At 44.3% G+C, this 16,415-nt stretch overlaps 1 protein-coding gene across 1 annotated transcript in view; it reads left to right on the forward strand.

Moving 5' to 3' along the window:
* Positions 1 to 4,399: 4,399 nt before the first annotated feature.
* Positions 4,400 to 16,415, forward strand: part of TMEFF2 (transmembrane protein with EGF like and two follistatin like domains 2) — a 300,142-nt gene continuing 288,126 nt past the window's right edge. Inside the window, exons 1-2 of the mRNA XM_087707692.1 lie at positions 4,400 to 4,981; positions 7,077 to 7,186. Of these exons, the coding sequence (XP_087563818.1) occupies positions 4,807 to 4,981; positions 7,077 to 7,186 (285 nt within the window). The 5' untranslated portion in view covers positions 4,400 to 4,806. The remainder of the gene's footprint in view (positions 4,982 to 7,076; positions 7,187 to 16,415) is intronic.

Here is a 16,415-nt window from a genome sequence, read left to right on the forward strand (position 1 = left end):
AATCTAGATCAAGCAATGAGAAAAAGAATGCTGAAATAAATTGACAAAAATGAATTTGGTTTTGAAATGTTACCTTTATGGGTAGCTTTTATTAATGGTTTATTCAGAAATATGGAGGGGAAAAGTATCGTGAGAATGAAATATCAGGATGCTCTGCATGGAGGAAACTCATAGGTAATCCAACCAGGAACCATTCACAGTAATTTGCTCCTCAGAACAATGAAAACTGAAATTTATTTAAATGCAGGGAATGTCAGTGAAATTCAGACTTTTGGTCCAAGTTGCCTGGAGCCTAGCAATTATCACTCCCAGGGCAAAATGAAAAGGCAACATGAAAGCCTGGGTGAGAATGTAATGACCATGGAGGTTCCTTTTATTTCATAAGGGAAAGAAAATCTGCTTAATCAGACACGGCTGAGAAAGAGGAGTTGTAGCTATGGATGCAGCTCCAGTTGCCAGTTGGACATCCAGTTGCTACCTAAGGTGCAATAGTAGTAGCGGCACTATCATCTTAAACAGCTGCTTAGAGAAAAAGAAAGTGGACCTATTCTATCAACACATCAAAGGACTGGAACCATTTGGGTAATTTTGACATATTTTATCCTTAAAAGTCACAGCTCACATCAAAGGCCTGGGATTCAGGCACTGTGCTCAAAAATTGAAGCAGCGAGACAAGTATTGGCTATGCTGACTGGCCAGATGGGAGCTCCTAAGGGCATCAGGCTGTTTGTCTTGGCATACAACGTTGGGGTCAACCATTAAGCTAGAATTCAGATTTTGAATCTTCCACAATGCTATTCAAGTTTCCCGCAGGCAATCCTACTCCATGATGATTTTACTTTAGCAACAGGGCATAAGCATTTTGCTGTTGTTTTCTTCAAGGTTTTATTTTTAATTCCCCCAATTTAGTTTATATCCCATGGGATTTTTAGTGGTCTCTCATCAAAGTACTAACCAACATGTTTAGTTGGTTACCAACCAACTTTCCTGAGATCTGTCAAATTTAGCTGAATTCTGCTACTTATATACGCTACTACATAAATCATTTCCTCTTATATTTCTTTATTATCTCTTGCACAATGATGCCCTGCTAGATAGGGTTTCTTCCCCCCCCCCCGAGATTATGATTACTCGCATATATAACCATTTATTGTTATGGTACTAATTTGGTCTGGTTAATGAGCTGTGCTCCAGTTTAGCAATACAGGAGCGTTTGTCTATCTCCAAATTAGAACTAATTTTGCTAAAACCAATAGTTGCAAATTATATATAGATAGATAGATAGATAGAGATAGAGATAGAGATAGAGATAGAGATAGAGATAGAGATAGAGATAGAGAGAGAGAGAGAGAGAGAGAGAGAGAGAGAGAGAGAGAGAATTTGCACATGACATGCTTTAATGGAATCAGTATTTTAATGCAGTGGCATTGATCTTGGTTAACCTTGAAGGATCAGCCAAATCTTGAGGGGTCGGTCTAACTTCACTTCCCTACCAGCTCTTGAGCCTTTCATGTTTCCACCCATGTGAGTATGGATGGGCAACAGTAATATATCCAATACTGCTGGAGATGAATATTTGACAGGCTGGTTCTCAAAGCACCACTAAGTCCCCCCCCCCACTGTTTTCTTTCCACTTGCTGACAGCCTTTGACTTGTCAGAATTCGCCGAGAAGCTATTTCTTCCATTCAACTGCTATTTCCAGACACTCCATATCCAGTGACTGGTGCGCTCTTGCCACATGGTGGAGCTTTGGGTGTAAGTGTGTTCCCTTGGTGGATTAACTCAAGTCTCCCTGTACGGGCGACTAAGGCCCAAATGTTATAAGCAAGTAACAATTCTTCCTCTGTCCAATACGGAGGAGGAATTTTTTTATTTTTTTAAAAAAATAGAACGATCTGAACGGATGCAAACGCACGCGCTAAAGACAACAAACTTTACAGCAAGATGATTTTGAGCAGGACCGCGAATTTACTGGCATGGCAAATCGTACCCAGGGGCAGGCCAATTTCTGCCTCTTTCATGCCTTCGCCCCCTTTCCCGCCCCGCAAATATTCCCCGAGCCCTGAACTCCCGCGAGGTTCAGCTTTTTACTTGATCACTAACACTCGCTAATGGGCTTTTTGCTTTCATTTCCTTGAAAGCGCGGTTTCTCTCTCTCTCCTACGATGCCAGATTAAACTGCTAAACTGTCTGGTTGGAAAGGAGAAGGAACCCCGCCTGGCTCGCCTGCAAATTCCGAGCTGTTACATCGCCGTTCGTGCAAACGAGCAAATTGATGCCATCACTTCGGTTGAAGCGGCCACCGAATCTAAAGGTGCGCGGGGGTGTTTGTGTGTAGGGGGGGAAAATAGATAAATGTAATTCGTTTATTTCTTGCTTTCTTGGATGAGGGCCGGCCCCGCCCCCCTCCGTCTCTCTAATAGGCTTTTTTTCTTCTTCTTTTACTTCGAAGACCCGATGCAGCGGCGTCTGCCAACCGCTTCTTCCGTGCCGTCAGGACTAATTGATCGCCGGTCGCTTGTCCGGGTTGCTTCCTGCGAGCACGCGCGCCCGCTCGCGCTAATGCAGTCAAAAGGAGCGAGAGCCGCTGCATAGCGCAGGCTGGAAGGGCCGCAGGTTTCTCCGCTCGCTGCCACGGGGCCTGGCGAGCGCCCGAAAGAGAGGGGAACGGGCGCAACTGAGAGGGTTTAAAAGGCAAGGGCGACTTCCGCGGGGAAGCGGAGCAGCGGTGCGGGCGGCAAGGTTCGCCGAATGTTTGGCCGTGGGGAGCAATCGGGGCCGTCGGCCAAAGGCGTCGAGATTTAAGGCAGAAAGAAATTAGGCAGCGAGGATTCACGCGTTTCGTTCCTCTCCCGCATCGCCCTCGGTTCCGGGAGAAAAGGCAAATAGGATTCCCCTTCTCCATTGTTGCCGACGCCTCCTTTTCCTTTGCTTGGTTTTCTCCCCCGCTTTTCACCATACCAAAAAGCCGTCAAAACTAAATTATTCGGTCTTTCTTCGTCTTCTCATCCCCGGATTTTTTCTCAATAAATACGTACATTTCCCACAGCAGGATACACGCGTTTTTGAGAGTCAAAAACACCAGCCTTGTATGCAACCCGGTCCGTACGGGTGGGAGGAAAGACGGGGGATCCCGCGTGTCGACTTGAGGTAGACCTGGCCAGGGTGTGGCTCCAAGCCCTGGAGCCGAACCAGGGAGAACGGCACTCCTGGTGAATTGACGCGGACGGCGCCTGCGGCAGTGCTCCACGCCCCCAGCGGCCGATAGTTCGTTCTTCGGGAGAGCGGATTAAATAGTTGGCCGTTGCGCGCTCTCTCTCTTCTCTGGTTTCTCTTCTCACTCCTCCATCTTTCCTTCTTCCCTTCCCACTTCCACAGCCTCGACGAGTAAACGGCGCTCCTTGGGTCGTCGCGACGAACTTTCAAACCTCGGGCGAAGAGGCCCCCGCGCTTCAGCTTGGGTGTTGCCAGCCGCGAAACGCGCTGCAGCCCAGTTTTCTGCCCCGTCACTTATGAAAGAAGCATACTCGCGAAGACTTTCAGGCGCCTCGAACAACCGTGCAAACGGGGCCTTAGCGTCTTCCACGACTCTTCCCTCGCCCCTCCCTCCGTCCGCGCGTACGGGTCTCATTTACGGATCGTTACCTCCGCCGCCGCCGCTTCTTCTTCGCGCACATGCACAACACACGCTTCACTCATTCAGACACACAGAGACAGACATAGGCGCGCGCGCGCGCTCGCGGACCTCCAGCGCTCGCACATGCGTAGTGACCGCGCTTCAACTTTCACACGCCTGTGGTGCGCCTGGCTGGGACCTCGGCTCAATGAGCGGCGCGTCTCTGCGCTCTCAGTCTACGGGAGGGCTTGGGAAAGCGGGCGGCGGCGGCGGTGCGGACGTTGCGCCGCGAAAGCGCCTCCGCCCTGGAAGGATGCAAGGTTTTAGAGGGGGCGCCGACGAAGCACCGCGCCTTAGATCCAGCTGGCGGCTCTTCCCGGGCAGGGGACGAGGAGAGCGAGGGGGTTCCTTCGTGCGGAAGACGTCGCCCAGTCCGAGATCCCCGACGCCCGCGTCTTTGCTGCGAATCAATTCATCCGTCTGGGGAAGGAAGCGGCTTCTCCCACTCACCCGCCGCCGCTTGCAGGCTGAGCCCCAGCAACTCACGGGGCGGGGTAGGGTGTTGCCGCCCCCGAGCTTCCCCGGTGCGCCTCCCAGAGAGAGGACCCAGCCGAGCCAACGTTAGCATCAGCATCTCTCGTTCCAGCTGCTGCTGCTGCTTCTGCCGCCGCCACCCTGCCTCCCTCCCCCGCCTTCTCAGGGACCTGCATCCCGCTCGTCCAATCAGGGCCGGCTCTGCCTGCGCCACGTGACCCCGGCGGGCTGAGAGGACCTGCTGCTTTCCCAACGCCAGAGGGATGCGGGCGGCAGAGCAGGAGAGGAGGCAGCAGCGGCGGCGGCGGCGGCGGCTTGGCTGCGAAGCGCCTTGACGCTCTTTTCTCCAGCTCAGCCCAGCCCGACCCCTTATGGCAGCGGCTGCTCCAGCCTCCTGGCTCTCCTCCTCCTTCTTGGCCGCCCTTGCTCCTGCCACTCCCCGGGCTGGGCTAGGCCCCTGGATATCTCTGCCGAAACTCTCAGGATCCTCTTCACCATGCTAGGACTTGGGTGCTGCTTCTTCCTAGCTTGCTGTTGGCTGGGGCCCCCGGGATGCTAAGCCGCCCCCGACGCCTCTTTCTGCCCGCCTGTCCGAGACCGACCTGCTTTGGGAAGCTTCCCTCTCGCGACCGCTCTAGAGTTGACTCCAGAAGTCATGGTGTTGTGGGAATCTTCCGCAGCTCGCCAGTGCAGCAGCTGGACACTTTGCGATTGCTTTTGCTGGTTGCTTCTGCCGGTGACGCTGCTCATCGTCGCCCGGCCGGACAAACTTGCAGCCTTCCCTACCTCCTTAAGTGACTGCCAAACGCCGACCGGCTGGAATTGCTCCGGTAAGCTTGGGCGGGAACGTGGGGCAGAAATGGAGCCTCTCCCTTTGCAAGCAGAGGTATCCTTTTCTTTTTTTCCCCGGACGGGCGAAAGAGGAAGAGGGGTTTCGAGGGGTGGGATGGATGCGCTTCTTGAAAAGCGGCCCACCGCGGGGCTGTTTGGAAATGCCCCGGGAACCCGGGAGACAAACTAACGAGCTTCTTCTTGTTCTTCTTCTTCTTTTGCTACTTCCATCCCGCCTTGAATTGTCTCTGTTCGAGATTGACTTTGGATGTTGAAGCTGGCAAGGCTTGTACTGTCTGAATGCAAACTGACCTGCCCGGCAAAGGGTGGATCTTGTCAAATGATTCTTAGGACGCTTGCCCGTCCTTCAAAGTTAGAGCAAGCAAGCAAGAGATAAAAAGCAGCATTTAAAAGGGACGGTCTTTTGACTTGCTTATCAGGAACTAGCAAGTCCAGAAAGCTCATTTCCACCTGCCTTGTGGCTTTGGGCATTTTCCCCGGGGATTTTTAGTTCTTTGGGATGACCCCGAGTTTCTTTCCTTCCCACCCTCTTCCTCTTTCTCTCTTAACTTTAAAACATGAGGTGCTTTCTGGAAAGGAGTTAAATTGGAGGAAAGACTTTTATTCCCAAGAAGAAAAGCAATGTGTTGGGTCCAAAGCTGCCTACTCTTTCTGAAAGCTGCCATTAAGCAGGCTTCCTTTGCTTGATTTCTCTGGTCAGTTTCATTCCTGCTCAAAGTGGTTTTCCAGGCACCCTCCAAATGAAACACACTAATTGAATAAGGAAGAGGCAGAACCAGAGAGTTATTATTGCCTCTCCCTATCAGTTGTCTTTTCCGATGATCAGGCTCATCCTTAAAAGGTTAATTGTTCTTCTGTCTGGAATGTGCTTAACAGCTGTGCTATCATGCTTCCCACAGGAGCTTGACTTCCAAATGTTTCTGGAAGTGTTTTACCTTCCAGTGAAAAATCTCTATATTCCTTATGTAAGGACCCATTTACAACTGCATCAGGCACTGTGAGAAAAATGGCAAGCCACTAGGAAAATGCAGCTTCTCTCTCCCCTCCCCGCCCCCCCATAAAAAGTGTTAAACTCTGAATCTGAAGCAAAAGCAGATCTTTTCTCTCTGTGTACAGAAGGTGGGGACAATACTTGCTGAACACATGGTTTGGTCAGCACTGCAGTTTTCTCATTTTTATTGGCTTCATTTGATTAAGTCAAAGAAACGCAAAGCTTCATATCTCTGTCATTTTGCAGCATCTGTAGGATTTAGCCTGGTAGTGTTGTTCTGTCATGTTAAAAGTATTCCCCAAACTACTTCAGATACATTACAGGAACGGCATGGTTTGGTGGAGGCTGTGCCTCCACTACCTAAGATATTCAGAGCAATGTTGCCTTTGCCCTAGAGGTAATGTTTTCATTTTTAAAACCCAGTCGAGCTCCACAACGTTAGAACATAAGGATCATGTGAATGCTAGAACCGGAGCCTGAAAAATGGCTGTTTTGTTTAATCCCTTGCTACACACCCTCAGAAATAGGATGGCAACTAGCTGAGCTCTGACAACTGACTGGGCATTTGTGAGCTGACTCTCTAGCCAGATCTGTTAACCTGCCTATCAGAACTGGAGGAAAGGCTTTTTTCGGCAGCTCTTCGCAAAATCTGCTCCCTCCCTCCTATTAACCTGGAGGTGATCAGTCTTCATTGGAACCAGGCAGCCTATCACAAAAACCATGCAGCTGGTTTATCTTTATTACTAGAGCAGCGTTGAAGAAATTCCCATTTTAGACTTAGGGACAGGAAAGCTGTTAGGAGGGGCAGGGAATGTGTTGCTTTACAAGCACAAATGCTTGGTTTTTGAGAAACTAGGATCTCCTCCCAGAGAAAAAGGTGAGGTGGTAGCAGCAAGGTGAGTATGCCGGAATAGCAAAACTCCTTTGGAGAGAAAGGATGCTAGACAAAGTGCGTATGAGAAAATAGCATATGCTTCTTCCACAAGGACTGTTGTGCTAGGTGCTTTAAAAAAAAGGGCAATTGCCTTATTCCCCTTCCTTTGCCAGACTGAAGCTGACAGCATTTTTCTCTTCTGTTTGAGGTTACGATGACAGAGAAAATGATCTCTTTCTCTGTGACACCAATACTTGCAAATTTGACGGGGAGTGCTTAAGGATTGGTGATACCGTGACTTGCGTCTGTCAGTTCAAGGTAAGAAGATTGATCTCTCGTTCGGTAATTCGCTAATGAGAATACAAATCAGGAATCTTGCTTTACAAGCCATCACTCTCTCTGCGTGGAAAAAAGTCAGGGAGAAAGGCTGGTTTGCAAGGTTAAAGAGCTGGCCGGGTGGCCAACTGGTGTCAAGAAAATAGACTATCTGGGAAAATGAAGATGTTGTTCTTCCTTAGAGTTAGATGCTTGTGGGGGATGTAAGCTTGAACTGTGGTGGCCTTTATAAAATCAGTTGCTCTGCTCATTCTCCATTCTCCTGATCAGGCAGATCTTCAGTTAAAGATTGAGCAGGCCATATACTGATATGATGGGTTAAGAAGGTCTGTATGTATATCAGCTCAAATATTGGAAAGAAGGTTGTTCTATTCCTCCAAGAGAGAAGCGTATCTTGGTTGGCAGGACTCGGTTGTCAATTCCAAATCCAAGAAAGTATAAATATCACTTGGATCGGTTTCTACTGATTTTAAGGGTGGAGTCCACATTGTCGGAAACAAAACTTCCTACGTGTTAATAAACCTGAAGGTGTCAATCTGGGAAGGCGAAGAAGGCAAAGCTATTCTTAGTTAAGTGAAACGTAGGAACTGGTGCTGCGTTAAACTGGCACTTAGAAGTAAACATTACTTGGAAATAAGTCCCATTGATTTCAGCAAGCTGCATTTCTTTCACAGAATTCTTCTTAAAATGGCTTATTACAATCAGTTTCTCTGCCCTAAATGCATGACTGAAATCAGCACAGTTTCCCCCAGAGGAGTAGTTTAAATTCAGATTTTAATGGAACATCAAGAAGTGTAAATAATACTATATTTCTGCGCAGATAAATTATTACATTTTCTTCTGCGAACATTGGAAGTTCATATCTCAAAAGGAACCCCCCCCCAACAGAATTTCATTCAAATTGAGTGTCATTCCCAGACTCCAGCCACATAAATTTATGCCACATTTTGTTTTCTTTGATTGCATAAGGTCTTTGTTTTAATTTATAGAAGTTGTAAATTAGAATAGACTTTTAGCATGGGGGGAAAAAGCATTCACTTTTAATTTATTTAATTTTATGATTTGTACTGTGCTGACTGTATTTAGAATATTTATGGTTTCCATAGAGCTTAATAGTCATTTTTAGACCTTTAATACCATATGATATATTTAGTTATTCTAAGTCAATTAATATACTGGAAAAGTATAATCTTCATGCCATTTGTCAATTCCTTGTTTACTCCTCTGTATCTTACCTTTTTAAGCCCATTTTTTGTTCTTTTGCTTTCTCAGTGAATATATTTTCTCTAATATGTTGAATGAAATAGATGTTTACAAGTGGGCAAAAAGAGAATAGAAACATTGGGTAGTATTTTCAGATTGCTTTCCTTTGCATAGTTCATTGTGTACCGAAACTCTAGCAGAAGCATCCTTTAGAAGTAAAGACATCCTAGTAAAGGGATAGGGGGAATGGGAGGTTGTTCTTTTATAGCCTTACTTCCTCTCAGATTCCATGAAAATAATCACAGTTGCAAAAATCACTAGTTTAGCATCTAATAGTATAGTAGTAGCAGCCATATGTGATAAGCCTTTAATTGAATAAGGATTCTCTAAGCATGCAATGGCATTTCATAGCCAGTGCCTAATCAATCTTTAAATTAGGTATTAGGATTACATAATGCTTGCTAAAGCCATGCTGTGCACATTGCATTTATATTTATGTTATCACTAAGCCTATAGATAACACTACATTCAAGTGTCATATTTCCAGACCCAAACTCTTGCCAAAAGAGGATTGAACCAAAGGTATTCTCTGTAAGTCTCAAACGAACCTCTTCCTTGAGTTCCTTGGAAGTTGCTTCTTCTTCCAAGGCATTGATTTAATGTTTTGTCCTTGTATCACTGCCTGATGGGGAGTGGCAGCAAATTCAGCATCAACGGTAGCAAACTCAAAGCAAGCTCAGAGCACACTGACTTCCTCCTGCCTGGCTCCAGTTGGGCTTCACAATTGGTTTAAATTTAGGGAACACAGTGGACTGAAACCAGGGGCTTTTATAATAGCAGAAGCTATTTCCCAAAGAACAGAAAGGGCTGCTGGGTGTATCTGGAGTCTATTGAACCTTTCGTTCTCACGCTAAAACAACTCATTCCAAATTCTACTAACTCAGAAGAACAAACCCTGCTAAGTAATAAATGATAAATGATTATACATTCAAGTCACACAACACTATTCGGGTTCAGTTATGCAGAATCCAGATAATACAGAACCTCTGCAAGAATTGAACGTAGGGTTATTTTCTAAGCCCAGAATCCCTAGAAATTCAAGTCCTCCTAAAAGCTCCGTACCATTTGACTTGGAAACCATTTTTCCTAACCCAGAAATGTACTAACTGTCATGAGTCCCCACTATGGTAAAAAAACATGTTCCAGGTAGGGTTGCAAAAAAGCCTGTCATTGTGCTTTTAATCTCAGTAATAATCTGACCATGCTTTTCTGAGGAAGAACAGGTCTGTTTGCCCATTGCTGCAGATTCAGACACAACACCTGGGACCACATTTAAAGGTTGATCATCTAGTGCCTGGATTCACCTCCAACACAACACCAAATTTTACAGCTGAACCCTAAGGAGTCTTGTTGTGCTTTATTTTTTTCCCCATCAGCATGTGGTACTAGGAAGCAAAGCATGATGAACATTTTGCTTGCACAAAGAGATTAATTGTTCCATCACACCTTGCTTGCATAGATGGTAGAAACCAGGACATCAGAGACATCCCATCCTGCGGTATGATCTCAATCTAATATTGGGGAGGGAATAGCGAAAGTGAAAAGTAAAAAGAGAGAGTAGATAAGGAATACATGTTCTCTTTTCTTGCTAGCACTATTTGGGGGGAATTGAGAGGTAGGCTTTGCCATCTCTTCAATTGCATCTCCGTCTTCAGCCTGTTTATTCCGTCATCTAGAACCTCACTTTCTTGGGTGGTACTGGAGATTGTTTGAACCTGTGAAGAGATAGATTAGATAGATAGATAGATAGATAGATAGATAGATAGATAGATAGATAGATAGATAGATAGATAGATATAGATGATAGATAGATGATATGGATGGATGGATGGATGGATGGATGGATGGATGATAGATAGATAGATAGATAGATAGATAGATAGATAGATAGATAGATAGAGATAGATGATAGATAGATGATATAGATAGATGGATGGATGGATGGATGGATGGATGGATGGATGGATGATTGATAGATAGATAGATAGATAGATAGATAGATAGATAGATAGATAGATAGATAGATAGATAGATAGATATACTGTATATAACTCCTTTATATTCTTTCACACACATACATATGAGAGCAACTGTAGTCCATTTGACTGCTATGCCAGTAAGCCCCAAGACTGAATGGCAAGTTAATGCTGGTAAATAGGAAGGAAATGATACTGCTGGGATCTGACTTCTGAATAATATTTGGCTGAAGTCTGTCTTTACAGTACTTCTGCTATGCTTGCTTTTTTGGAATCTACCTTAAGAAAAATACCTTCAGTCAATCTCCTGATTGAAGGTAACCATTAAGCAAGAATCTTGAAAGGCTGTGCCAAACATTTCTTCCTAAAATCAGTGCAAAGCCATGGCAACACCCTTCCTTTTGTCTTGTTGTCATTGGTTTTTTTTCCATCCAAGGAAATAAAATTTTCAAAATGCCTTAGCCTGAGCAAATGGCAGATAGCCCTTTTGAAGAAATATGGCAGGCATATCTATAAATGGGCAATCAACATCTTGGATCTGTGTCATCTTATTCATGGATTCAGTCTTAAAGGGTTTTCAGCTCAATTTCCCCACCAACCTGATATTCCTTTTAAGTATATGAATTATGAAATTGTTATTTATTGAATTTATATATTGTCAGATTCAGTTCAATTAGATTTTATATTAGACATCTATTGTGTATTTGTAAGCAGACACACCAAGATATCTGTGGCAAAAATACATGTTTTCTGCAATATTTATTTATATTTATTAAATTTGCTTGGTGTCCATCTCTTTGCAAAGCAACTCTGGGCAGCTTACAGCATCTATCTGTCTATCTATCTGTATCTGTCCATCTGTCTATCTGTCTCTATCTGTAGGTTTGTCTTTCTGTTTATCTGGGTGGTGCGGTGGCTCAGTGGTTAAGATGCTGGGCTTGTCAGGTGGAAAGTCAGCAGCCCAGGTTCAATACCTGAGTGCCATGTGACAAGATGAGCTCTTGTTGTCGCCCCAGCTCCTGCCAACCTAGCAGTTTGAAACCATAAAAATGCAAGTAGATAAATAGGTACCACTTCGGTGGGAAGGTAACAATGATGTCATGCTGGCCACTTGACTGTGGAAATGGCTTTGGGCAGCGCTGTCTCAATGGCCTTTAAATGAAGATGAGCACTGCCCCACATAGTTGGCAATGACTAGAGTAAAATCACCCCCTTCTCCATCTCTCCCTCCCATCTCTCTCTCTCTCTCTCTCTCTCTCTCTCTCTCTCTCTCTCTCTCTCTCTCTCTCTCTCTCTCTCTCTCTCTGTCGCTCTCTCTGTCTTTCTGTCTCTCTCCATATGCATATGTATGTATATGTATACAATCACATTGAATTTGCAGTAAAATACAAGTTGTGAGTAACTAAAGATGGGGAGAAAGAGAGTAGAATATACTGCTATTACTTGCTCAACCAACTACAGTGTGCTAGTCTCCCATTGGTGCCCCAAGCCAATCATGACTTCAGGTTTTTGCAGAAAATTTGGAGGGTGGCATCCAATTTCACCTCAGGGGAAAGATGTTCCAAAGAGCTGGAGCTACACCAGTGAAGGCCCTTCTCCTGGATCCCGCCAACTAGAATATACCCTTTTTGAATGCAATTTTTCCCTAACATAATTTTTTTAATGTAGTTTTCTTCTAACATTAGCTTTTGGGTCCCCATTGAGCTTAAGTTGGTATTGTCTGAAATATAATTATATTTTGTCGCATATATTTGTCTTGGAGGTTAAATTAGCTTTGTTTGTTTAAAAATGAATGCTAAATATTTTTTTGCTACTTTTTTATGCTCGTATGAGATTATGCTATTACATAATAAGTCTACTAGGACAACTAGCCCTAATAAACTAGTTGTCCTAATAAGCTTAGTAGCATGAGTGTAAATTTATTAGGACAACTAGTTTATTAGGCTAGTTGTCCTATTAGACTTATTATGTAATCTTTTAAGACCTTGGGTCCACTTTGGTGCTCAAGGTGTATCATCTGTGTTGGCAATACAAGGCATGTTTTCAAGAATGGTCACACAATTTAAATCAGCTTAAATCAGGCTAGTGTTATTTGCCTTGGCTCGCTCTTTTAAAATCGTAACCCTGGTCAACGTTACGAGTCACAACTCGCGGCTACGTCTAATTATTTAATTTCCTACAATGTCACTCTAGGCTCATGGGTAAATGGGAATGTTTAAAAAGCTGCAAAGCACAATCACACTGTGCTGCTGCTGCTTCTACTACAGGTAAGGATAGGCAGATTGCTAATAATCCTGTCAATTATACCATCTTGAATCAGTAGGACTGCTGATTTCTCTTTAGGCTTATTTTAAAAAATGTAAGGAAAAAAGTATGCTTCTAGTCTTTCATTATGACATGGGAGTATTCTGTGAGTCGTTTTACCAAAAACTCAGAGGGTTCTTTGACATGTACATTTCTTCGACATAGACGTTTTTAAATGGAAAGTTCCTTTGTAATTTCTGTCGTTCAATTGAGGAGCATTTTCCATAGAGATGTTTCAGTAGCATGCCTTTTTAGGTTTCTTTGCAAGGAGGACTTTGTTGTTGTTGTTGTTCAATTACACAATTGAATCACTGATGGAGGATGGTGTTTACTTGGGTTTCTTTAATTTTGGAACTTAACTTCTTTGGGATACTGTTTTGCAGAACAGCACTGTTATTGGCAGTAGGTTTCACTGGTTCCGAGGCGGTATATTTTCTAGCAGTTGAATTTAGAAGTAGAACTGGAGGCATTTGGGAAAAAGCTGGTGCACTGTGCCAGTGATGACCCGGGGTGTGGCACGAAAACAACACAGCCAGGGAAAGGTCTAACTCCCCTTTATTGCTCCAACTTTGCCCCCAAACATCCCCACGTTTACTACAAGTCTTGGAGCAAAGCTCTCACATGTACTTTCAGCAGCCTCTGGCAGTTCACCGACAAAAGGGAGCCCGACAAAAGTGCACCCGACGAAACCGCGGTGACAAAACCGTGAGTTCTAAACCGCACCGACAAAGGAGCGCTGAAGCGCGCCGACACAGCGCGCCAACAGAAGCGCGCTCTAAGCCTAACCCTAACCCTATACCTAACCCTAAACCTGACCCTAACCATTACCTTTACTTAAATCTTCTGTCGGCGCGCTGTTGTCAGCGCGTTGATGACATCACGGTTTTAGCGCCACGGTTTTATTGGCACGCTTTTGTCATGCGCACATTTGTCGGGTCACGCCTCTGGCTGTGAGTAGTCCAGTAAGCCAGGTTAGCCAAACAGTAACCAGAGCAGGAAGTTCAGAGAAGCAGGCAATCTGGACAAGCCCCATGAGACAGAGCACAGTAATCTCCAGGCGTTGGCAAGTGCACACAAGGCTCCACAGATTCAATGCTTGTTCCCGACAAATGTCCTCCCACAGGCACTTCCTTACAGCTCATCCCCAGGTGTGCCTTGTGAAGGGGGTGGAGTATTCTTCTTCCTCGTAGCTGGCTCAGTCTGCGTTGGTCTCACCTTCAATCTCCTCTCTGGGCTCTAGGATCAGGAGGGGGTGGTCCTTGCTCTTCGCCTGAATGCTGCCTCTCCTGTTCCTCCCTGTCTGCAAACCTTTCTAATCCTGAAAAGCCTTGCCCGGACTGACTCTGCCCTTTCCCATTTTCCTCCAAGGCCAATGGAGCTGCCCTCTAGATCACTGTCGGCTTTTGTTCCAGATCATCTTCTCACGCAGTTTCAGACTCCGACAGCGGCATGACAGTGCCATTGAGAATCAACCATTTTCCCGTTAAATTTGAGCATCATAAAATGAGGTGGCACAAATGAGAGCTCGACTCCCCCTGCAGTTAGTGGGTTGCTTATGTGCGTGTTGGATCTCCAACAATCTACAAAGGATAGTATTTATGGCATGCATTAAAAGTTTCATCAAAAGACTTCTGCTTTTTAAAAAAAACTTTCTCGAAGGTATGGGGTTAAGGTAGATATGTCTTTCCTTGACAACTAGGCATTTTGTTTGGAGTTAGAAGATCTAGGCTGAAATCATCACTTATTTTCAGAGCTCTGTGGACAATCATGTACAAGTTGAAATTTCTTAACCTAACCTGCCTTTGAATGGTAATTGTGATGGAGCTTCTATGGGAAAAGAGCAAGAACCAAAAATGAATACGTTAGCAGTAGCATGATCTGGAGAAATTAGGGTTTCAAACTTCATTACCGGATACAGTTATTATTATTATTTATTTGGTTACGTATGCCTGCAAATTAAGCTGCTGGGGAAGATCCAGAAGCAAGGATCAATAATTGATGTTAGAAACCCTACAATGAGCTGGCGGGAATCGATGTAGATACGTACTGTAAACTGAACTTCTTCAATTAATTTTAATAGATAGTTGCAACAAGTGTCCTATAAATCCCACAAAGTCAAGAATGAGAGGGAAGTACAAGTTTTTCAGATATGGGCAAAGGCCTGACTTGAACTTTGAGTAGGTGACTATGCCTGTGTTTCAAAATAGAAGCAGGATTATAGGACCAAGAAAACCCATGAGAAAAATTAACATTTGATTTAGTTCAGTGTGAAGTGAATTAGTAAGCATTCTTACATTTACCTCTTACACATTTATTAATTGGCCTCTAATGGTGTATTAAGCATTTTACTCTGGTAACAACTTTTGGAATGAGAATAATAGTAGCATCCAAGATTGTGGTCGCTCTGAGAGTTTACATTGGCTCTAGATTTTAGTGTCTTTTTAAATTTTTAAATTTAAATTTAGGTTGGGGAGAGAAATGACACTTTTTTTTCAATTCTGTCTTCATTAAGTATGAAGTCCAGAAAATAGGTTGAAAATGAACTCTTCTCCTCCAGCCAGTGGTGGGATTAATTTTTTTTTACTACCGATTCTGTGGGCATGGCTTGGTGGGCATGGCTTGGTGGGCATCGCAAGGATACTGCAAAATCCTATTCCCTCTCCACTCCTAGGGAAGGATACAAAAAATCCCCAATTCCCTCCCCACCCCACTAACCTGCTTTTCAGCTCCATTCTCCTGTGCAGGGCAACAAAAGAAGACCCAGCCAATCAGCTGGAACTCGGGAGGCAGCAAATAGATGGGGGCATGGCCAGCCAGAGGTGGTATTTGCCAGTTCTGTGAACTACTCAAAATTTCTGCTACCAGTTCAACAGAACCGGTCAGAATTGGCTGAGTACGAGTGAAACAGGAAGCTCTATCTGGCTATTGGGTCACTAGGTCTAGACAATCAATTGGAAATTTGAAGAATCTCATGTCTGACATTACATGGGGCAGTCCTAGCAAACCTCTTTCTCTTCCCTAAGTGCAGCTAGGATCAGGAAACATGAGAAGATGGCAGAGAGAAGGAGAACAGATCAGATTGTGATGATAGGCGGTTTTGTTTGCCAATTTGAATATAGATTGTCCTCAACTTACAACTTAGCAACCATTCAAAGTTACAGATGCACTGCAAAAATGGACTCATGACCAGTGCTCACACTTATTGTCATTGCAGCATCTTCATGTGATTAAAATTCAGTTGGTAACCAGCATGTATTTACAATGGTTATGAAAATCATAGGGTCATGTGGTTGCCATAAGCAGCCTTCTCAGCCATCTTCTGACAAGTAAAGTCAATAGGGGAAACTAGGTTTGCTTAATGACATGATTCACTTGATAACTGCAGCAATTCACTTAAGAAAAAGGTTGTTAAATCAGGAGCAAATTGTAACGTTCCCGTGGTTTGTCCATGAGGCCAATGTTGAGAAAAGACAAGACCTTGTAAAGTGAGAAACAGAGACAAAAGTTGTGAATCAATAGAAGGAGAGAGATAAGACTCATACAAAGAGGTTATAATCTGAGTCACATAAAGACTATCAAGAATGAAGTTAAACGGTTGTTTGTCAAATAACTGAAAGGCCAAGATGGAAGCGGCCAATTCATCTCTTTGAGCAGATTTTTATGGCTCT

This window comes from Thamnophis sirtalis, unplaced genomic scaffold (assembly GCF_051295495.1).
Source record: "Thamnophis sirtalis isolate CommonGarterSnake01/CBP01778 unplaced genomic scaffold, rThaSir2_p1.2 scaffold_1, whole genome shotgun sequence".
Taxonomy (NCBI): domain Eukaryota; kingdom Metazoa; phylum Chordata; class Lepidosauria; order Squamata; family Natricidae; genus Thamnophis; species Thamnophis sirtalis.